The sequence below is a fragment of the Podarcis pityusensis genome, assembly GCF_964106645.2.
Source record: "Podarcis pityusensis genome assembly, chromosome: 2".
NCBI lineage: Eukaryota > Metazoa > Chordata > Lepidosauria > Squamata > Lacertidae > Podarcis > Podarcis pityusensis.
Window position 1 is genome coordinate 35,050,738 of NC_138029.1, and position 22,595 is coordinate 35,073,332.

General features: G+C 48.3%; 1 protein-coding gene across 5 annotated transcripts in view; it reads right to left on the minus strand.

Moving 5' to 3' along the window:
• Positions 1-22,595, minus strand: part of CASKIN2 (CASK interacting protein 2) — a 99,708-nt gene that overhangs the window by 4,489 nt on the left and 72,624 nt on the right. For 2 of the 5 annotated variants that reach the window (XM_080993593.1, XM_080993597.1), the window contains 12 exons: positions 21,375-21,505; positions 19,996-20,116; positions 18,338-18,446; positions 17,857-17,951; positions 16,521-16,638; positions 12,993-13,114; positions 11,099-11,162; positions 9,505-9,599; positions 7,832-7,942; positions 7,494-7,595; positions 5,814-5,952; positions 1,134-3,311 (listed from right to left, as the gene is read on the minus strand). In XM_080993593.1, the coding sequence (XP_080849719.1) occupies positions 1,134-3,311; positions 5,814-5,952; positions 7,494-7,595; positions 7,832-7,942; positions 9,505-9,599; positions 11,099-11,162; positions 12,993-13,114; positions 16,521-16,638; positions 17,857-17,951; positions 18,338-18,446; positions 19,996-20,116; positions 21,375-21,505 (3,385 nt within the window). The remainder of the gene's footprint in view (positions 1-1,133; positions 3,312-5,813; positions 5,953-7,493; positions 7,596-7,831; positions 7,943-9,504; positions 9,600-11,098; positions 11,163-12,992; positions 13,115-16,520; positions 16,639-17,856; positions 17,952-18,337; positions 18,447-19,995; positions 20,117-21,374; positions 21,506-22,595) is intronic. The other 3 variants (XM_080993594.1, XM_080993596.1, XM_080993595.1) reach the window with 3 other exon arrangements.

Consider the following 22,595-nt stretch of genomic DNA (forward strand, 5'->3'; position numbering starts at 1 on the left):
TTGACCAGCAAGGGGGGGGGGCAGAATCAGTGACTTAATTCCTTTGAATAGCTTCTCTGAATTGCCCTGTATCAGTTCCTTTTCCTACAGGGGAGGGCTGATTTCCTTTCCCCTCCCCCTCTTGGTAGTGAAACATCTCTACAGTTTTTAAAGAGCAGAAATTAAAGATGTCCTGTGTAAATAAACGGACACAGAGCAATTCAGAAAGAAACTATTCAAAGAGAAATGATTCTGTAAGCCTCCAGCCAGGATCAATGGGGGCGTGCATGCTAAACCTTCAGATTATGAACTTTTATTTGAAATATCCAGGCACCTTTTGCTGAATGGAGTAAAGATTATGGAAGGATCTTGGCCACAGGGAAGGACATTGCTAATTAATATTGTGCTACGTAAAATTTTATGTGCGATTTCCATTTCAATTCCACATCAAACTAATTCTAACTAAAAATACATGCTTAAGCATTGCTACCATCACTACACTGTAGGCACTTCCCTATCCCACTGGGGCTATGGAACCGTCACTCCCTCTCTTTGAGTGAGACTAAAGCAGTCTTGAAAATGGGTGGGTTACAGCCCTCTCTGCTTCCTCACCCCCTCCCACCATTTCCTCCCAGCCCAGACCTCTCTCCACAGCCTCCAGTGCCCTTTCCCCAACCAGAAGCAGCAACAGGGTGCTATCCCAGTTCTCTCCCAGCTGTAATGGCCCTGAAGAGCAGCTGGAACAACACTGTATTGCTACTACAGTGTTACCTCGGGTTAAGAAATTAATTCGTTCTGGAGGTCCGTTCTTAACCTGAGGTACCGCTTTAGCTAATGGGGCCTCCCGCTGCCGCTGCACGATTTCTGTTCTCATCCTGAGGTAAAGTTCTTAACCCGAGGTACTATTTCTGGGTTAGCGGAGTCTGTAACCTGAAGCGACTGTAACCCGAGGTACCACTGTAACCCCAAACTCCAAGCCCATTCCCCGCCCTGAGAAAGGATGATGGCACTGCCAGCACATCTGCATCTCCTTCCTTTAAAGGGGGAGAGAGATACCACCATGTAGAAAAGCTTTCTGATTCCAGGAAAGGGCAGCGTAGCAGTAAGCCATGGAGGCTAGATTTTGCCCAGCTGCCACTCTGAACGTTGCCTACCTGCCGCATTGGCTGCCGTCCTCAGATGGACTGCTCCTCCGTTCCTCTCGACCTGAAGTGGGATCTGGCTGGTTGGTTTCAGAGAGACGGGCGGCTTCTTGATCCCCCTTTCCAGAGACAGGATGCTCTTCTCTATCTCTGCGATCTGCAGCTCCATGCTGTCGTCGTCAAAAGCGTCTCCCGCCGGCTGCGGCTCTGCTGGGTGGAGCGAGGGTCCGCTGATGCTGACCGCCTGAGCCTGGGCGTACTGTGGAGACGAGGATGATGAGCTGGGCGCAGCCACCCCAAACGCTTTCAGCACGTTCTGGAGGGGCTCTCTCTCCCTGCACCGGGGCCGCCTCTTGACCGTGTCAGACTCTGTGAGATTGAATTCCAACACTGCGGGGCCCTCTTTCGCCGGGGTCTCTTCTTGCTCTTCCCCGTAAGGCTGAGCCGAGGCAGAATCGGACTCTGGCGCAGCGGCGTCTGCCTTCAGCTGCCCAGTGGGCTTCGGACGCTGCTTGATGGTCAAGTTGCCTTCTTCGGCAAAGGGAATACACTCGCTGGAGCTGTTCTGAGATGAACAGGGGGACCTGGCACAGCCGTCTGTCTCTGCTGTTGCTTCCTCCTCCGTGTCGGACCGGGTGTCCTCGTGGCTGCGCTGCAGAGCTTCCGTCATGTCGACCGCGGGTTCGCTAAATGTCCGTCTCTTTCGGGGGACGTTGCCTTCAAAAGCCTGGCTTTGGCCACCGGCGGCTTCCGCGCTGCTGGGGTCTGCTTGGGCTGAATTGTGCAGGCCCGTTTTGCTGGCCGACTCCTGACCGGGACCGGTGGGTTTGGGGGACTTAAGAGGCTTGGCCAGGCTCCCGTCAGCCACAGGCCCATTGAGCACGGCTGCAGCATTTCTCAGAGAGCAGCCCCTGTCACGAGGGCCCTCTCCTCCTCCGTCCTGGGAGAAGGAGGGTCCTTTTTGTGTCTCTTGGCCCTGTTCGTACTCTGCACCCACTTGCGCGCTGGAGACTGAGCTGAGGCGCTTGGGAGGCGGGGGCGGGGGGCCCTTCCTCCTGGCGCGGATGGCAAAGGACTGGCTGCGTGAGACCTTGGCGGCTGACGACGGCTGCATCCGTGGCACCTGGCTGCGCCCCGGCCGCCTGGTCAGGGTAGCGTATGAGCCCACAGAGCTGGCGGGAGGCTCCTCTTCCTCGGCCTCCCCGTCGGACAACGCGTAGCGGTTCAAGCTGTGTGAGCGCTTCTTGTGCTTGAAGCCCTCAGCGTTCTGCTGCTCCGCCCCGGGCTTGGGGGGCACGTGTGGCGGCTCTGTGGGGCCACAGTGGGAATGGAGGTAGGAGAAAGCTTTCTGGGCTGTTGACTGCAGGATGGTCCTCTGGGCAGAGAAGGGAGCGGGGGCCTTGGCCTGCTCAGGCACGGACGGCGAAGGAGGCGGCGGAGGGGACTTCAAGGACACGTGGGGGTACATGAAGACATATGGGGCGGTCCCCTTGCTGGCCGTGTGGGGCGATGCACAAGGGGACGTGGCTGGAAATGTCTCGGGAGGCTCTGTGTGGGGAAGGAAATCCCCCTTCAGAGCGCTTGGTCTCTGGTACTGGTCCATCCCCTCAGGCAGATTTCTCTCCCTCAGAGGGCTTCCCACACAACCGCTGGAATAGCCGTTGATTCCCTCAGGGCTGCTGAGCTGTGGAACAAATTTCCCATAGTTCTCTGGGTTGGGCCGACTCTGCGGGGCAGCGGAGTTTTCCGTGAGGCGGGGCTGGGTAGAGGCGTGTCCGCCGCCGCCACCACTGCTGCCGCTGCTGCTCTCGCCGCTTCCCAAGCTCTCCTGCGAACGGCTCGAGGTGGTGCTGTGGGACAGCATGTTCTCTTGGGAGTGCCCCGACCCCCTGGACCGCACCCCGATGCTCTCTTGGCTCCGCGACATGCCCTGGGCGCTCTTGATGGTCAGCGTCTCCTGGCAGCTGTTGGACATGGCCGTCTGGAGCTCGTAGCTCAGTTCGCTGTCCTGGAAAGTGGTCATCTTGGGCGTGTGGGGAGAGTGGCACTCCCCGTTCTCGACAGACTCGATGGTAACGATGTCCAAGGCGCCGGGGATCTTGCGCCTGAGGGTGCTGGTGTCGGCCTGGCTCAGACTCTTGCGGAGGTCGGTCAGCTTCTTGACAGCCAGCATGAGCTTCTTCTGGTGGCCTGCAGGTGGCACAAAAGGAGCAAAAACTAAGTTCGGGGATTGTGGGAGGCAAACGCTTCTACTGGAAGACTCCAAGCACAAGCAAGAGGAAGCTCAAAATCCTGTCTCATCCTCTCAGGCCAGTGCTTTGGAGGCAGAGCCTTTATCAGCCAAGACATTCACGTATAATGTAGACTAAAAGAAGCAGGCCCTGCCCAGACATAAAACGGGACCAGCAGGAGGCTCAGCCCCATGCCCAGGGTGGTGAAGAAATTAGGGTGTCAGACTAGGAACAGAGAGACCTGGGTTCAAAACCCTACTTTGCCAAGAAGCCCAGCTGCACCTACTTCACAAGGATAAAATTGGGAGTGCAGCTGTTAATATTATTATTATGAAGCTAACGCATTGTTTCCTAAACTTGCTCCTTTAGCTGTTTTTGGACTACAATGCCCATCACCCCGACCACTGGTCCTGCTAGCTAGGGATGAGGGCAGTTGTAGTCCCAAAACAGCTGGAGGGCCAAGCTTGGGAAACCCAGCCTAATGATAAAGATATCTGAAATTCTACGACCACAACAAATGGCACAGGTGGCAGTTGCACTAACTCAGCCTTGCTGAGGTGTTTTTTAAAGAAAGACACTTCCCCATGAAGCACAACATGTCCCCATGTGCTTTGAGGGATAACAGGCTCTTCTTTGTCATGGACCCCAGTCCCTCACTTCTGGGGCCTTCCTTTCACCATGTCCATAAAAGGAACCGGCTGGCAAAGAGGTCACTTTCTACACCTGCATAGTAAGATCTCTTTCCTCCACCCTTTGGGGGTTTTCTTGGGCTGAGGGGAGAGTGTATAAGGATGTAAAGTGATCTTTTGTTATCACAGAATTCTAGACACGGCAATGAGAGATGCTCTGAGGGAAGAAGGGGAAAGAGTAAAAGAAGGGTAAGCTGATGGGAAGGGAGGGAGGGAGGGAAGGTAGGAGTGGGCCATGGGAAGAAGACACTTGGCTGCCCCAAGCAGGCCTTGGGAGCAGCCGCCTGTTGTGTGCCCTCGATAACTTCTACGTGTGGCTGGTCGGGGATGGAGCCAGCGGGCATATTTTGGCGACACTTACGAACGGGGCTTGTCTTCCCCTCTGCCAAAACAGGCATCCAATTACCCTGGGAATTTGATTCACAGCCAAATACCTCACTAATTATTGCCTCCCAATAAGGGGACATGGTTCCCCCTCCCCTTTTCTCCCCCGCTTTGTCAGAGCGGCCTTTTGGCAGTGAGCCAGTCTAAACTGGATGGCGAGGCCCTAACATGGGAACAAGTCCTTCCTCGTCAAATCAGGCCATGAAAGAAGGTGGGAAGGAAAACACACAGTGGCGGGGGAAGGGGGGGGAGTGCCTCCTATTCAGCGGGGGACCCTGAACCCCGAGGTTTTTGGGGAAGGGCGGGGAGGACTGGACTAAAAGCGACACCCCTGAGACGGACACAGAATGCTTCCCTCATGAAACGGGGGGAAACGGACAGTCTCCTTGCCCCAAGTCAAAACCCAATGCTGCGTTCTGAGCAAGGGGAGGGGAACACTGCTGTCTTTGTGGGAGGAAACATAATAGAGGGGTAGCCTCTATTTGAAATAAATAAATCACTGTTTCTAAGGGTGAGCAATCACCTAAGAATGCTAGTCAGCACACATGCGCCTGGGAAACAAACCAACAATGAGCATATTCTGGGTTAAGTACCTTCTTATGTGCAGGTTCAAATGGCTCTTGTTTGTGTGTGAGAGAGTGGTATGTGTGTGATGTTTCTGTATTTCCCAGTCAGTGAAGTCAAACTGAGAGGGATCTGCTTTCCACCACCTCACCTGACTGGGAGAGGTTTGTGAAGGTTGTGCATGCTGCACAGCTGCCCAATAACAGGGGGAAGGATTCCCCTTAAGAGTAGGAAATGTCCAACAGCACCAAGCCAGTGCATGGCCAAACCACGGTTTCCCATGTTCCAGGAACAAGGGCAGGGTTTGAAGAAAGGGCAAGTGCCTTCTCATGCCACATTTCATTATGGTAAATTTGGTCTACAGCTCTCACCAGCCACAGTAAAAAACATCTGGAAGGTGCCTGGTTTGTGAAGGCTCCCTCAAACAGTTTTTCCCAAACTTGGGTCTCTGGCTGTTTTTTGGACTACAACTCACATCATCGCTAGTGAGGACTAGTGGGCCAGGGATGATGGGAACTGTAGTCCATAAACAGCTGGAGACCCAAGTTTGGGAAACTGTGCTCTATAGGGACATCTTGCGGTTAGTCAAACACCTCCACCAGGATCATTCATGGGTGCCTCCAGCCAATTTAAAAAGCCACCATAAATACAGCATCTTTGGATAGCTGAGTTTTTCTCTGCTGCACTGAGATGCAAGGGAGGCCACTGTATGGAGCTCCTTTCAGATGCAGTTCCCCATCGCTCATGTTTATGTAGTGCAGGACAGAAACAAGCAGCCAGGAGTTCCCCAGTGGCCCTGTTGGTTTCCCCTCTTTTCCCCTCACCGAGCTTGTTGATGCCAATCTCCTGCAAGTCCTCCCAAGTCAGATCTGTCACAATGCTGATGGAGTCATAGCCGTTGCTCACCAGCTTCTTGTGGTACTGGGGTAGTCCGAGGGCACTCAGCCACTCCATTAGGTCATCCTAGAAGACAGCACAACCACGATGAGCTCTTACAGCAAATCCCACGCTGCTTTCCACAGGAAGTTGCCTGAGCAAGTCTTTGGGAGCTTTATCAGTAAAGAGCATCCCACAGGCAGAAAGACACAGTTTCTAAATGCCATCAGCTCCACACATAGGCTTACAGCTGCCACCTAAAATATCTAGTGCTTATAAATGATGTCACAAGGATGAAATCTAGTAGTGGGGGAACGCTGTGTATGACACCCTGTGCTCCCTGGAGAAGGGGTAGGATAACATAAATGACACAATTATTATTATTATCATTATCATCATCAATACTTAAAGTGTCCCTGACAGAGAAGACTCAGAACCAGTGTTCGAAACTCCCATTGTTCTAGGCACATTTTGCGACAAGGAATTTCATTAACGCAAGCTGTTTTTGAGCTCTGGGTGCAGTACTGCGCCTAAGATTTCGGACTAAAACTGCAGAGTGGAAGGAAAGGAGGACCTTTTTCTGCCTCCCCACTTCCAGCTACTCTTTGAAGACTGGAGAAGAGACCCTCTTAAGAATATTAGGGGGATGGGCAGGAGAAGGACTAGACCGTGTGAAAAATGAACATAATTTTTAAGCTGCGGTTCATTCATTTTCAGCTTTGTATTCTTGTTACAAAAAAAGTGCACCTAGACATTCTGTTGTTGAGCCCATAAGCTAGGTTTAAGGTGCCATTTAGCTCCTGGCTTTCATATCTCAGTTTCTAACATTGTGACATTGAAAAGTTGCTCCTTGTGAAATTCAGAATGGACAAGGAAAGCCCGGGCAGTGACAATGGCTTAGATTCTAATTAAGGTTCTGCTGGTGGGAGTGCCTAATAGGCAGAGTTCTGCTCATGGGATGCTCCCACCAGCAGAATGGGGGGGGGGCATTTTTTTGCCCGTTTCCTTTCCCCCCTGCAGCCCCTTGACAATTTGCTTTGGGTGCCTTAGGGACCTTCTTGAGCAGCGTTAGAGGCAGTGTAGGGAGAAAGGGGAGACTGGCTGCAGAAATCCAGCCAGAGAGGCGCAGTATAAATAAAATAAAATATAATAATAATAATAATAATAATAATAATAATAACGCCACTCCTAATGCACTTCTGTTGCATTCCAGTTCTCTCCACAAACAGAAGAAACGCTTTCATTCACAGAAGACTAGTTAGCATCCAAACCTTTGTTGAGAAGGAGGGGAATAAATAGAAAATGATTACGCAGCATATTATTATTATTATTATTTTAAAATGTGCTCCGCAACCACCCTCTGTAGAAGGTCACTGCTAGCTCCATTTCACAGACAGAGGTAGGGAAACGAAGACTTGGTCAATGCAACGTAAGAGGTTTGTGGCAGAGATGGTGCTTGAGTTCAGTCATGAAGAGTACGTTTTGCAGCCACGAGGTGGTTAGCTTAAGAACCCCATAACCCTCTGAGTAAACCTGCCCCTTTGCCCAGGTCTTCAGGGCTTTGGGTTGCACCCTGATTCTGATTGACTGGCAGGGATGTAGCTGACAGGGATGTGGTCGATACTCACAGGGATGTAATTTGGGAGCCATTCGGCAATGCTAAGCTGCCCAATCTCGGCGGATATTTTCTTCCTGTGGCCTGGCTTGGTCACCCCAATGGCTGTGAGGTCCTGGAACGAAGAGTGGCACAGGTGCCTTCATTAATATCTAACAAGCAGGCATGTGTACTATGTGGTCTAGCACAGGATGCTTGATAAATCATGTGCAGCGCACGTTCTGCAATGGCACTCCTGGGAAGGTCTCACAAAACACCAGGCGGTTACGGTGCAGATGGGTGATGGCAGGGAAACCAAAACGTCTTCCTCCCTCCCTTTTGCCCAGCCCTTTCTGCTTCCCCATGCCTTACCTCCGGGGTCATGCGGCTGATGGTGGGCACATCGTAGCCCGCATTCAGGAAGTTGGCTGTGTAGCCCTCCAGCTGGAATTCACTCAGCCAATTGTAAATGGCTTCAGCATCCTGCGGAGGGGAGACAGAGAAGTCCCTTGTGTGGCAGTGGTGTGGACTGGGAGGGGCCAATGCACTCCTGCAATCACTTCACCATGGAGATCTGTGATGGAGCACTTGCACTAGTGCATCCTGAATGCATCACATGCCCCTATGTCACCACAACTGTTGGATAAATGCAAACGAATCTCCCTGAACAGCTTTTTAAAAAGACTGCTGGTTCTCAATCTCTAGTGCTCAGTCGAAAGGTACCCTGGCCATTTAACCTGGTCCCAATAAGGCAGGTATCAGAGAGCCAGCATGGTGTAGTGGTTAGAGTATCGAACTAGGATCTGGGAGACCAGGGTTTGAATCCCCCACTCAGCCATGAAGCTCGCTAGGTGACCTTGGGCCAGTCACTGCCTCTCAGCCTAACCTACGGGTTGTTGTAGGGATTTTTAAAAAATAAAATAAGGCAGGTATCAATGGGTTTATGTTCTTTAATTGGGACTTGAGATTTGAAAGCTGGGAAACCCCCTGAAAAAATGGGGAAGAAACCCATCTCCTGAATTTTCCCAGGTTTTTTCCTGAGCCTTCACATCTCTGTTTAGGACCAATTCATCAATCCTGAACTTGCTGGCTCCACAGCGATCTCCTCTTCAACCCACTGTGCTTTTCAGCTTTCCCCCAATCCAATGCATATATTGTGGTAACCCCACATGGGACAGCATTCTACAGAGTCTTTGTGAGCACTGAAATAATAATGGAAAAAATAACACCACTTAATATTCAAATACTATAATTCTATGGTGTCAAAAGTGTTTCAGCCAGATAATACAGATTTCCTTGAGAATGGATAACTACCCCCCCCCCTCCACACACACAAAAGCAAGAAAAATAATCCATAATTCATGCTTATAACAGTTTGGCAAGCCCAGCCAACAGCTTAAGTTTCCAGCTCATATCCGACTTCCTGCCTTCTGGATCTGCCGGGCTTACCCAAAACTCCTCTTCTTTTCCTTTTTTTGGTCCTATATTTTGCCACATTTTGTCCATAACCACTTCCCTGCCCATGGCTCTCTCAGCAGGATCTTGTGTGATCCAGAGCATCAATCAAATGCACGATTTTACCATTAACTGATTCAAGCAGGACTGCTTTGCTCAACAAGCTGAACTCAGCCCTTGAGACACGTATTGTGACCAGCCAGAAGCTGACAACACCCTGCTTCTAACTGGGACCTCTTTGTTCCTTATGGAGGGAAAGGTTTTTCTATACATATAAAAATGAAATAAAAATCCAAGTACCAAGCTTAAGGTGTTCTCTTGATAAAATTAACAGCCTGCCCCCAAAGTAATTCTAAACGAGTTGTCCAAATAAAAATAAGACATATACAGGGGTTACAATACAGCACAAGTGGGGCAAGCTGTAACCCACTAAGGTTTTTTTAATGGACAGTGTGTCTAACTCTAGGATGGACTGGGGCAAGGTTGTTTTACACTGATGCCATTCAAATTTGTTTCCTTTTACGGGGAGTAGCCTGATGCTAGAATCCATAGGTTTATATCTAAAACATTAGCTAGATTGATTATAGTACCTTCCCTTCCAGGAGCTGCTCTGGCCGTAGATATTGGTGGGAGAAGATCCTGTCGTTGGTGTTACAGTTGGAGAGGTTCTGGTGCCCCAGTGTCCCTGAAAGGAGCCAAAGCACAGTCACAGGAGCCTCAGACAGAATCAATGCACGGCAAAATAACCCAGGGAAGCCTGTTCCTAGCTACACAACACTTGCTTATTTCAATGGGGCTCGTGTGGGTGCTGCAAAGCAGCCTCATCAAAATGAATGAATGTATGAAGGCAGCGGTGGCACTTCCGGCACTTGTGAACAGAGAGGAGCGTGGGGAAATGTTCAGTAGCGGCCCGAATCTTATAAGGCATCAAAGTCTGCACACGGGGAAAGCCATATAAGTGCTTGCATTGTGGGAAGTGCTTCTTCCAGACCGCCTCCCTCCTGAGGCACAGGATCAGCCACATAGGAGAGAAACCGCACCAATGTTCTGACTGTCCCAGAAGCTTCAACCAGAAAGGGTCCGGGTTTTTTTGGTGGGGTGGGTTGTTGCTGTTGGTTTTTTGTATCATTGTTTTAGATTCCATTGTGATTTATGAAGAAATTGTTCAGTTTGGTTTTGAACTTTTTAATGATTCGTTTATTGTTTATGACTACATTTGTTATGTTCCAGTTATGTGTTTTTTCATGTTGTAAGGCGCCTTGAGCACGGTTTGAGCTGTGGAAAGGCAGTATACAAATAAAATTATGTACAGTCGTACCTTGGTTCTCAAACGCAATCCGTTCCAGAAGTCCATTCGACTCCTGAAACAGTTCAAAAACTAAGGTGCGGCTTCCGATTGGCTGCAGAGCTTCCTGCACTCAAGCGGAAGCCGTGTCAGACATTCACCTTCTGAAAAATGTTCAAAAAGTGGAACACTTACTTCCGGGTTTTTGGCATTTGGGAGCCAAAACATACGAGTACCAAGGCGTTCGAGAACCAAGGTACAGTGGTACCTCAGGTTAAGTACTTAATTCGTTCCGGAGGTCCGTTCTTAACCTGAAACTGTTCTTAACCTGAAGCACCACTTTAGCTAATGGGGCCTCCTGCTGCTGCCGCGCCACCGGAGCACGATTTCTGTTCTCATCCTGAAGCAAAGTTCTTAACCCGAGGTACTATTTCTGGGTTAGCGGAGTCTGTAACCTGAAGCGTATGTAACCCGAGGTACAACTGTATGTATGTATATTCACAGTTAAACCACAGGTTAATCTAGACTATTTAAATTTTAGTATAATTTCTATCCCATACCATCTCAAAGACTCAACAGTAAAATGGAATATCTTACTTCATATATGAACTATACAGAAACCAAACATCAGCCGCTACCTACTTAACGCTGCTGTTGGCTGCCAACTCAAACAGGAAGGTTGGGAAGGTTTCCCCAAAGATATTTGGGAAGAGCATTCCACAACTGAAGGGCAGTCACCAAGAACACACCTCTCAGCACTCCCTTGCTTATTGACCCTGTCAGGCAGACAGCAAACCCCCTACAGATGTTCACCATTTTTAAAGTCCTTCTGCTTTCTATTTACTGAGTTTGCAATGTCAGTTTCGATCTCCCACCAGCCCTTTCGTCTCTCCTCTTACCTATCACGGAATTCGTCTGGCCATTGTGAGAATGCTGAAGATCCTCACCAGTCGGTGAAAGTGGCTGCATAAAAAAAGAAAAGGAGCCAAGACTCAGGTCAGAAATAAGACTGTACCAGAGAACCATGAAATGGGGGAACATTGTGACTTTTCTCTTCATGCTCAGCTTTTTTCATGCAGGGATTGTTTGCAGTTAACCAACTGAATGTGCCAAGGGTTAAGTGACGCTCCTCTATACTTAGCTGTTTGGGCACATGAATTCCTGCTACCCATATAGCCAAATTCTAGGCACGTAGGTCCCCACAGGCTATTTCCACCCTTCCTGGTACCTGGACCCAAAGCTAGAAGAGTTGTTGTTTTAGTCTTTTCTCTATGAAGAAGCAAGTTTAATCTTGGGGAACCAAGTCATGTGCACATCATTGTCAAGATCTGGGCGAGAAAGCGGAGAAGCAGCAGAGAGGCAGAACAGTCCTTTGGGAGAGGGGATGAGCACTCGCTCTCCCCAGGAAGTGCCTTGAGTCAATCCCCAGCATCTTCAAATGGGACTGGGAATGTCCTCTGAATGAACCCTGGAGAAAGGCGGCCAGTCAGAGTCGACAATACTGAGATAGATGGACCAATCATCTGTCTGGGTAGAAGGCAGCTTCCCATGGATGGTGCAGCAGAGCTCTCTGCACCATAACTCCCCAAAGACTGCAAAGTTACTTTTCTACTCTCAATTATAAAAAAATATAGTGTTTTGCCTTTGAATAGTAAAGGTAAAGGTAAAGGGACCCCTGACCATTAGGTCCAGTCGTGGCCGACTCTGGGGTTGTGGCGCTCATCTCGCTTTATTGGCCGAGGGAGCCGGCGTACAGCTTCCGGGTCACGTGGCCAGCATGACTAAGACACTTCTGGAGAACCAGAGCAGCGCACGGAAATGCCGTTTACCTTCCCGCCGGAACGGTACCTATTTATCTACTTGCACTTTGAGGTGCTTTCGAACTGCTAGGTTGGCAGGAGCAGGGACTGAGCAACGGGAGCTCACCCTGTCGCGGGGATTTGAACCGCCGAGCTTCTGATCAGCAAATCCTAGGCTCTGTGGTTTAACCCACAGCGCCACCCGCATCCCTTGTCTTTGAATACACCTGGATAAATCCCCGAGATGTCCAATTTCTCATTGTACTTCCACCAGCACAGAATCTGAAGAGATATAGTACATATATCTGAAGTACTATATCAGATATAGTACTATATCTGAAGAGATATTTTCTTTCAAGTTGCTGTAATAAAGGGAGCATGTGCTTGTAGCCCAACAAGCAAAAAAGTAAGAAATTAATGAGTTGCTGATCTCTTTTCCCTTGAGGAGAAAAAAAATCAGCAAGCAGGGTGGGAGGGAGAGTATTTAACTCGAAAAACAAGATTAAGCGCATCCCTTGCACCCAACACAGCTCTGATCAAATACACAGCCTACTGTGGCTTAGAGAAGTCTGAAACTAGACTACATTACAATAAAAAAGTGGGAGGCTATTCCCACAGCTCATCACTTTTCGTTCTAAAGAGAATGTTAGATTTAATAACCTGCTTCCTTACACCTTTCTCGTTGACTGTATGAACACCCTCAGTCTACGGGCAACTAACCCATGTTAAATGAACTTGGGGATGTGACCCAGGAACAGGAGATAACAAAAACTGGGAATAATAATAATAATAATAATAATAATAATAATAATTTATTATTTATACCCCACCCATCTGGCTGGGTCTCCCCAGCCACCCTGGGCGGCTTCCAACCAAGTATTAAAATACAGTGGTCTGTTAAACATTAAAAGCTTCCCTAAGACTGAGGCGTGGCAGCAGTAGGGTGAACAGCAGGTTTCATGCCTTGGTGCAGAGAAATCCGTGCCCCTTTTACCTTGACATTCTCAATGAGGAGTCCAGTGATTTGCCCATTGGTGCCCTCAGTACTCTGACCGCTGCCAGCGCTCCGGATGCTGCCAATGCTGCCCTCGCTGCCCACACTGTTTCTGTCACCTGCTGCTTGGGAAAAGAGGAAAGATTTTGGCATGGGGGTAGTAAGGACGGAGAAGAGCCCAGTTGGCCCTCAAGCACTAAGCAGGCAGGCAAAGCTAGGGGGCATCTGGTGGTCGGACTAGCACCCCATCACAGATTTCTTTGCGGGCTTTGCCACAGAGCACCCAAGCAGGCTTCCCTGGCTGCCAAGACAAGTCACTCAGTATCCGGTTGAGGCATTTCAGTCAAGGGATGACTTTTTATTTCCTGTAGCAACACCCAGCTGTTATAATAAATAATAATAATAACAATAACAACAATTTTATTTATACCCCGCCCTTCCCGGTTCAAAAACCAGGCTCAGGGCGGCTAACAACAAATTTAAAACACTTAATTGTAAAAACAGCATAAAATACAGTATAAAAACATGAATAACAATAAAATTCAAAATTCAGAAATCAATTTAGGGGAAATAAGCATTAGATAATCCCCAGGGCTAGCTGGCGGAATTGGTCCTACTTGGGCCAGCGAGGCCGCCAGGGGAGAATTAGCTGTGGGGTCTCAGAGCGGGTGATTTTCATAAAAGGGGAGGGGGAGGGAAGAGAAGGGAAATAAAAGATCAGGCTGAATTCAAATTAAAGGCCAGGCAGAATAGCTCTGTCTTACAGGTCCGACAGAAGGAGGTTAAATCCTGAATGGCCCTAGTCTCATGGGACAGAGCATTCCACCAGGTCGGAGCCATCACTAAAAAGGCCCTGGCACTGGCACAGGATCCTTTCTCCACCACCCCACTCCCCGCCACCCAGTTTTGATGGGTGAGGTTGGGAAGCAACTTTCTAAAGAAGCATCTAGCAGCAGCGGTCCCTCTCATACAGGACTGATTGGGGGGGGGAGAGGGAAATGTGGCCTGGGAGGACACAGCTAGCAGGCAGGTTTGCATGCAATGATGGGATGTATTGTTTGTGCAGCACGGAAGGTACCTCAATGGCAGATGTGCACATGAGCATGGAAAGAAGGCGTGATCAGTGGCAGCGATGTGCACACTGATGGGTTTATGCTTTGGGCGAGACTGGACGCTTGCAGCTGGTAGGCCTTGATGAGCTAAAATGTGAACTTGAGGTGTATGCAGAAGGAAGGGGCTACCTGGATGAACTCATGTCCTTTAGGCAGGGTTTATCAGCGACAGGTGAGAACAGCCCACTGGCCCTGGAAAAATGGTGGATAGCTACTGGGGAGGGGGGGCAGTGGTGGAAAGGGGCAGGAGCAAAGCATACGTTAAGGAAGGTGGACCCTGTGACAGAGACAAAGATGTGTAGCAAAGCCAGTTCTAAATCACTGAGAATTTTGCAGGAGGGAGCTGGGGTATAGCAGTGCCACATGAAATTTCCAGAGGGAGGATATTTCTCTATTTCTCTCCCCGCCCCCCCCCCCCTAGCAGGTATCTGTGTGAGTGTATGTGTGTGACGAGAGAGAAAATGATTTCAAAAGATATTTACTTGGGGTACAAATGTGTGAGGAAGAGGGCCAGGTTACACCTCCACCCCCAACTGAAATCATATCCCTTTTCATCTGCTACTTCTCTCCATTCTTTCTCCCCACCCCAGAGTTGTCCTCACTCCTTCCCAGGCAGTGTGAATGGAGGACACGCTGGCCCAGCCCAGCAATGGCCCTGACCTGGGCTTTCAGGAGTTGGGGCTGTCCTGGTCAGGGCAGGTAGGCAGAGAGGTGCCTGCGGCGAAACGGGTGGAGGCTGCGACCCACTGGGAGGGGTGGCAGTGGTAACCTGCTGGCCCTTGGCAAAGCTCTGGCACGGGTGCAAGGGCGCCATGCGGGGAAGAGTCAGGCCTGCATGTAGAGAACAAAACACGTGGGTCAGGAAAGGGTGTGTGTTTGTGTAGGCAAGGAGAGCGACTGTGTGGTCCCAGAAGCACTGTACAGCACTGGGGGCTACGGGGAAGGCTGCTGTAACTTAGCTGAACACATGGAGCATATGTGTTCACGTAGGGGCAATGCTGCTGCTGCATTTTAAAAACATACAGAGGGACAGAATATCGGATGCTCATTCGTTGGCCAGACTTTTCACAGTTTTCTCCCTATAAAAGAGTCTCTCAGCAGTCTAGGATGAACATTGGCAATGGAGTCAGAGGAGCAAGCGCAGAACTTTGCCCTTCCTTCCCTGATTTTTTTCTTCTAGCCTACATAATAGGATTCCCAAAGTGCTCTACCCAGTTCTTTAGTTTCACCAGTTCATAGTGTCTACGGCTGGAGAAAGTCAAGAGAGCTCAAGGTGGTTTCAAAGAGTTACTGCAGCTTACGAGGTGTATAGTCATCTCATCACACTTCCGCCTCTGGCAAACAAGCGTTGTGTGGCTTTTCACTGTTTCGAAAACCTGCAAAGCCTGTTTGACCAGAAGGCGGCAGTGGGAGAAAAGAAATGTGTGTGCATGCGTGTTGTTTCTGTACACACACCGTGAGAAGAATAAATACGCCACCTGAAGCAAGCATCTCTTAAAACAACTTCCAAGTCTCTTAAAAACTATCTCCAGCCTCCAACCTCAGGTGGCCAGCAGTAAATATACACCTGCAAAGAAAACGGAACATCTGCAGCATCCACCCATGAGCTCAGGAGAATTACTTATTTGTATCCAATCAGAAACCACATGCATGGCTGGCCCCCAATTTAGCTGCATCCACAATTCAGTAAGTTTTGAGGAACAAAGGTCTACATTTGTCCCTGGTTAAGGTGGGATCTGAACACCTTCTAGAAGGAAAGGTGTGAAAGTATTCACACCTTTAACTCCCAGGACTACAGCATCCTATAACTATACAGACACCACTTTGCTAGGCTTCCACAGGCCACCTGCATATTAATAGTCATAACAGTTTATCTAGTTTAATACATTTTAAATTTACTTTGACTCCCATTCTTCCCTTGCTGAGAAAGGAGCAGGAACGATGGGATTCCCCCTATTCCTTTTAAAGAGGTTCCTGCTCTCTGTGTTGCAAGAGGTCCTCCATGTTATCCTTTTCAGAAAGCACGGCAGAAGGGAGCCCCTTTGGTTATCCTTATATTCACGACCTTCCTCTTGCTGAAAAAGTGGGGAGCTTCCTCTTGTGCAAAAAGGGTGTTTGAACAGTACTGGGGTGGTGGTGGGAAACCATCGTGCCCTGAATAATCGCGTCTCTGGTGCTGTTTGACTTGGTCCGTGCGAAGGCAAGCGTTGGCAGAGAGAGGTCACTGTCATTGAGTTGCTAGGGTAGGAAATGGCGGCGATGATAGGAGTTATTTTTGCAGGCGGGGAGAAGACAGTGAATGAATGGGGTTTACTGGGAAATGAAATCACAGGTTTTCCTACTCCCTTTGCAGCACCCCCCCCCCATCACATCTTTGGCCTCCTCCAGAGTTCCCCAGTTGTGTTTGTGGACCAACCTGTCCGCTTGCTGATGACTTCGACAATGGATGGAGGGAAGTAACCAACTCTGTCAGTGCCTTTCTGAGAGTCATGGATATGACCCTTCCAGCGTCCGTCTGCATGCTGCTCCAGAACCTGGTGAGAGAAGAGTTCTCATGATCAGTGGGACAGGGTGGATATAGCATGGCAGAATCAGGAGGTCGAAAGGGACCACGGGATCATGATATCTAAGCTTACCACAAAAGCAGGGTTTTGTAAAGCTGGTGTGCAGCACAGTGGCTTAGCGACTGAGTTACGATGGAGGAAGCCCCCTGTTCATATTTCAGGCCTTAGGGAATTCATTCTCTTCTTACCTAACCCCCCCACCCCCACCATCTGCAAGATTATAAATACTAGGCCTACATATTATAGGGTCATTGCATGCGATGAAGCGCTTTGAACATTCTAAAGGGGAATATAAATGCCAAGAATGATTATGATTAGACCAAACTTGTCTATTCAACCATGAGGACTACAAACTTGTTCAAAAAAGGAAGAAAACTAAGCTGAGCTTCTCAGCTGAATTCAGTGCTTGTTCTTTTTTCTTTGCTCTTGCAGAACTCTGGCATGCACACAGCTCTGTCAATATGTTATACCTCCCCTAGCCACTGTAATTTCTATTACTTCGTGAATCTTCTCTGTTTTGCCTGCATCCTCCTTTAACTCTCTTGACCATACACAAAATCTGATTACAATAGCACTTCTACTGCCTCCTATATGGTAGAGATGATTCTTCTACTAATACAAGCTAGGACTAGGAATGGAAGAATCTATCACTTTTGATTTCTCTAAGTTTCTCAGTTTTCCAAGCTCAGGTTCAGTTCACCACATTAATGTACCAGTCTGCCTTGTTTTTTGTTCGTTTTTTTTAAAAAGCACTCATTAAAATTAATCAATATTTTAGAGCTCATTTTCCCCAGTAGATACATTTTTGCAAGCAATGTCCTTCAATATAATGGATTTTGTATGTTAGTTTCACCTATATACTCATTTTTGCTGATACCTTCCTCTGATATGTGTATTTTCATGCACCTTTTTTTGAAGAACTGCACCACGAAATTCAGAGAAATGTGAATTTCAAAGCATAGCTGGTCTCTCAGTTCATACACTGGTTTGGGGAAGTGCAAATTCAGTAGGTCTGAATTAAAATAATCACTGGGACCAATTTCTTCCTCAAACTCTAGTAAGCCTACAATTTTTCAAATAGGTCACCGCAGTCCTAGCTGAGGTCCATTCATGAGATCACAGAACAGATGCAGAGTGCTGTCTCTTGGAGCGTTTCAGGAGCTTCTATGGCTTCTGCCAATCTCTTACTGTGATGATATCTCCGGCACGGACATTGAGAGCAGTTGGGTCATGGAGGTTCCAAAAATCCTTCAAAGCTCGGACCTTCAGGATTCCTGATGCCTCTGAAGACAAAGGGTAGTGGGAAGTGAGAAGGAGGGGGACAGAGGGGGAAAGACATGGGCAGGAAAATTAGCAAAAAGGGGAGAAGAGGACGTCGTTACTTGCTGTGCACTTCATTCCTCCTTTGCCCCACAACCTACGCATCTTGGGATGTTGCAGCCAGCCTCCCCTGCAGCTTTGCAAGGTGGGCTCCTTCATGTTATAATTCAGTGAAAGCCAGGAGGCTGAAAACCCTCAAGTACCCACCCTGCCCCTCCCCAAAAGATTTCAGTGCTGACCCCCACATGCCCTTCACCAGTTTGTACCATCCTAGGGGTTTATTAAGATGGGTGCCATCTGCTTCCTCCCCAGATTAGGGCCTAATGGGGATACTTTTCGGCCTGCTCACCTCGTAGTAGTTGCTTGATGTCCTTGCTGGCGTGTGAAGTGGTGAACTGGTTCACGATGTCCAGAGCTGTCTGGTTGTAGGTGTTGCGGATGTTGACATCGATGCCACCCTGCCCACAGAGAGAAAGTTAGCGGTGGGCTTGGAAACGGGGGGACAACTTCCTTGAGGGAACTTTTTTAAATAAAAAAATCTAGGCTGGTTTCAGCATTTGAGTATTTAGCTGAGCTAGTGCTGGTGCTAGGTCCTGGTGAGATATTCACAAAACAAAAGAATTGCCGTGAAAATTCCTGAAACGAGAAGTAATCGACTATAGAGTTAAATTAAATAACAAAAATCAAAAGGTTTAAGGAAAAATTAACCTAGAATTAAACAAGAGCAGTTTGTTTGATATCTTATAATGTTCTCTTAAATAGGGCTATGTTTAAAACTTGCCATTGAGGTTTTCATACCTTTTTTGTAAACTCAGGGAAGCGTTTCAGCCCTGCTCTTGAGTTTGTTTGATATCACTTAAAATCATTTAAGGTTTATAATTTCTTTATTTCCTTCTGAGGAAATTGATTAGTTCAGTGAAACGAGTTTTGTAGCCGGCATCTTGTTAAGTCTTTGTTTAATTTTAGGTTAATTTTTGATTTTTGTTATTCTATAGTCGATTACTTCTCATTTCAGGGATTTTCACGGCAATTCTTTTGTTTTGTGTCATTTCTTGGTTCCGTGACTGTCTTTTTTTCACTGGTGAGATATTCATGGCAGCCTGCTAATAATATCACAGTCCTTGAGAGCAAAAGCAGGCCTGTCTTTACCCAGAGACTGCATCCCCACTGTCTGAGAAAAGGTTAAGCTCGCAGAACAAAGTAGACTAGGCCAGTTATAGAGGGTTGCTTCACACAACATGCAAGGCCTCAGATTCAAAACACAGGGAGGCCTTGGGTTTGCCTCACACTCTCAGCCTCAGCTTCCCATAAAGGCAGTCATTACTCTGCTTCACAGAGAAGGCTAAATAAGTGCACTAAAAGTGCAAATGAAACAATAAACAAACCGATCAACCCCTGTATGTGTTTTGTAACACTGTTTGCAGTCGCTTCCAAAGATGGGTGGTTCCAGAATCACTCTGGCTAGCCTCAACACAAATGCTAGCATTGACTCTGGCTGGCCACATATTCGGCAGCCATGGATTATAGGTGCAGACAATTGCATGCGTGTTGGGCTACTCCATACGGGGAGGAATCATGCAGTACTTCTTCACATGGCTAATGAACACTCAGTCGGTGTGCACATCCAAGTGGTGTTTGTGTGTGAGAGAGGCTAGCAGCTCCCTCTTGTGTACCTTCAGCACAGGACAGGTGGGTTGTATGACCACACTTCTTGTCGGACTAGAACTGAACCAGAGATTGGAGTTTCTCCTCAGTGCTATATATCACACCAAGCTACAGGCCGCATTCTTTTCCTGCCTCGAGTGACAGAGCTACCACGCTTTTCTGCATAGTGTTTCCTCTCAGAACTGACCCACAGATAGCCCAGAGTCTCCTCTGTGGAATCTCACACCCTCTCCTCTTCTTTGTTCCCTATTTCTGCCTCAGCTCCAAGGCCTGTGGCCTCTCCAAGGGCAAAAGCCTTTTGGTCACCAGGCAACCATTCCCTGTCCTTGACTACGGCTTTACTTTTAGTCTCACTTGCAGCAGCAGGCGCACCACCTCGGTCTTCCCATACAACGCTGCTTCATGCAAGGCAGTCCCCGTCTTCGTCTGTTTGTTGATCTCGATTCCAGCTTTCAGAAGTTGCCTGCGAGGGGAAGGAATATATAAGCAATGAGTGCCAGCAAGTCAAAAGATGTGACTGATTGCTCCAGAATGAATATCCAAGTCTTGATCCTTACTGTGTGCCATTGGAGAGGGTGGTGTGTGTGTGAGGGAGAGACAGAGAGAGAGAGAAGGATGGCTGGCAGGTGGAGGAGATGATCAGGGGAACTATCTGTGTTGCAAGAAGGATTAAATGGCAGAAGGACACTGTGGGTGTATTTACCCTGTAGTTTAGTCTAACGTGCTAATTTAAGACATAGCCCTACTGCTGTAGGGATTTCACTTATCTGTGGTAATTTGGTGAACAGTAAGTTCAAATGCTTTTGTAGAGCTAACATTTAATAACTGGTTGGCTGGTAATTATGGCTGGTGAGAGAAGGCATGAGTGTCAGGCTTGGATGCTTAGGATTGCTAAGGATGTGGAGTCTATTGTATTTTTATGTTTGATTTCTGTCTGTAATGTTTACAATAACTTCTAATTTTCCTGTTAACTATTTGATCTTCATCTATAATGTTTTGCTTAGGTATTTTGTAATGCTTAGGTTACAACTTAGGTTGTAAACAGCTTTGAGATTCTTTTTTAAAAACAAACAAACAAACAAACAAACAAACAAACAAACAAACAAACAAACAAACAAACAATAAAGCAGTATAGAAATAATTGGGGGGGGGGGGAATAGTACTGAGCTAGATGGAGTGATGGTCTGACTATGTTTTGTCCTCTAGGAATGAATTTCCATTGTAAGCACAGTATTCTCTGTATTTCTTTAATTCAGGGATAGAAAACCTGCAGTCCTACAGATGCTGTTGGACTACAACTCCCAGCATCCCTGACCATTGGCCCTTACTGGCTGGGGCTGATGGGAGTTGGAGTTCAACAGCATTTAGAGGGCAACAGGATTTAGGAGGGCTCTGTAGCTTCAAATTCTGATGCCCCATGCGGCACATAAGGGTCCATGCAGGAATGGAACGAATGAAGCATTTGCAAAATAGGGTGCTGCATGAGAATATAAAAGTAAGAATGAACTCAACACACCCAAACTGCACTGTAAGGCATGAAATAGATACGACATTCAGATTAGAAGCGGAAATCTCAGGAAGGTTAAGCTGGGGAGCTAACAGATGGAAATATCTGAGAGCGGTGTGGCACATGCTGGCACCTTGGGGAACTTGAGTTGGCACATGTGGGCTAAGTGAGGCCATTGGCTTCTCCCTGCACTGGAAGTGCCCAAAGGACTTACCTGATTATCTCTTTATGCCCGTTCTTGGCTGCCAAGTGAAGAGGAGTGGTGTAGTTAGGGTCACTTGTGTCTTTGGATTGTCCCTCGAGCAGAGCCACACACATGTGGCTGTTCAAAAGCAGCTGGGCCACCTAAAGTAGACAAAAGAATGGAGGCAGGGTGACAGAAGGAAGCGAGGGACCCAAAATAATATCAGACGACTGACAGGTGAGTGGTCTCACCCACCTGTTGAAGTTGGCCTGCAAGGTTACAAGGAGACAGTGACCAAGCACGACTGAAATCCCCATGGATCAGCTGACCAAACCTGCGATCTGCAGGTTCAGATGCACCTGAGAGATCTTGTATATCCAAACTAAGCAGAATTGTCACACACAACCCGGGCGTTAGCCGATGTGTGGGGAATTCAATCCTGCTGTGTAAGGAGCTGCTGATCCAGCTGTGAGCCAAATGGGAAGGTCCTGTGGGCCAAATTTCATCCGTAGCTGGACGTTCTGCATCCACACCAAGTGCTTTGGAGGAGCCACTTCTCCTTTTCCACCACGGCGGACAAGAAAGTAGGTGGGGTTGGGGGCAATGGATGGATGACACCTGCTGTATCTTTGCCTTGCTTCAGAGCTCAAAGGGGCAGAAGTCCTGTGCTTCTTGGCACAGAGTTGGCCTTGCTATCACAATTGCCTCAACCATCTCTTTTGCAGGCAGAAATGGTACAAATGAGGGCCCAGGGCTGCAAACTGGAAAAGGCCACTACAGTGGGAAATAGCTTCAACCTTAGGGAGCTTTGGGTTTGAGCTGGCCTTGCCTGCAGGGAATACCTACACACCTACACAAACAATGTGGAGCTTGTACTAGAGGCCTGCTATTCTTTGTTATGGTGACTCAAGATTTATCACCCTATTTATATCCCATTTGTTATAAAAATGGACATTGAAGCCACCCCCTGCCTTGGGATGAGAATAGAATAATGCCATTCCATTGCCTCCCTTTGGTGCACGTCCCTTGCGCTAATACCCACCCACCCCTCCTGTCTTCACATACATTTGCTGCCCTGCCCTTTAGGTTAGGGGGAAGTCCCCCACCCCCAGGAATTCTGAGCAGCCTCTCTGCACCTGTCTTGAATAGTGGAGACAGGAATCCACCGCCAGCTCTGCCAGGTTGGAATCCCAGGCCTTCTGGCCCAGCTGGCCTTGCTTTTGCCTCCGCAGTCTGGAGGGATTAGCAAGG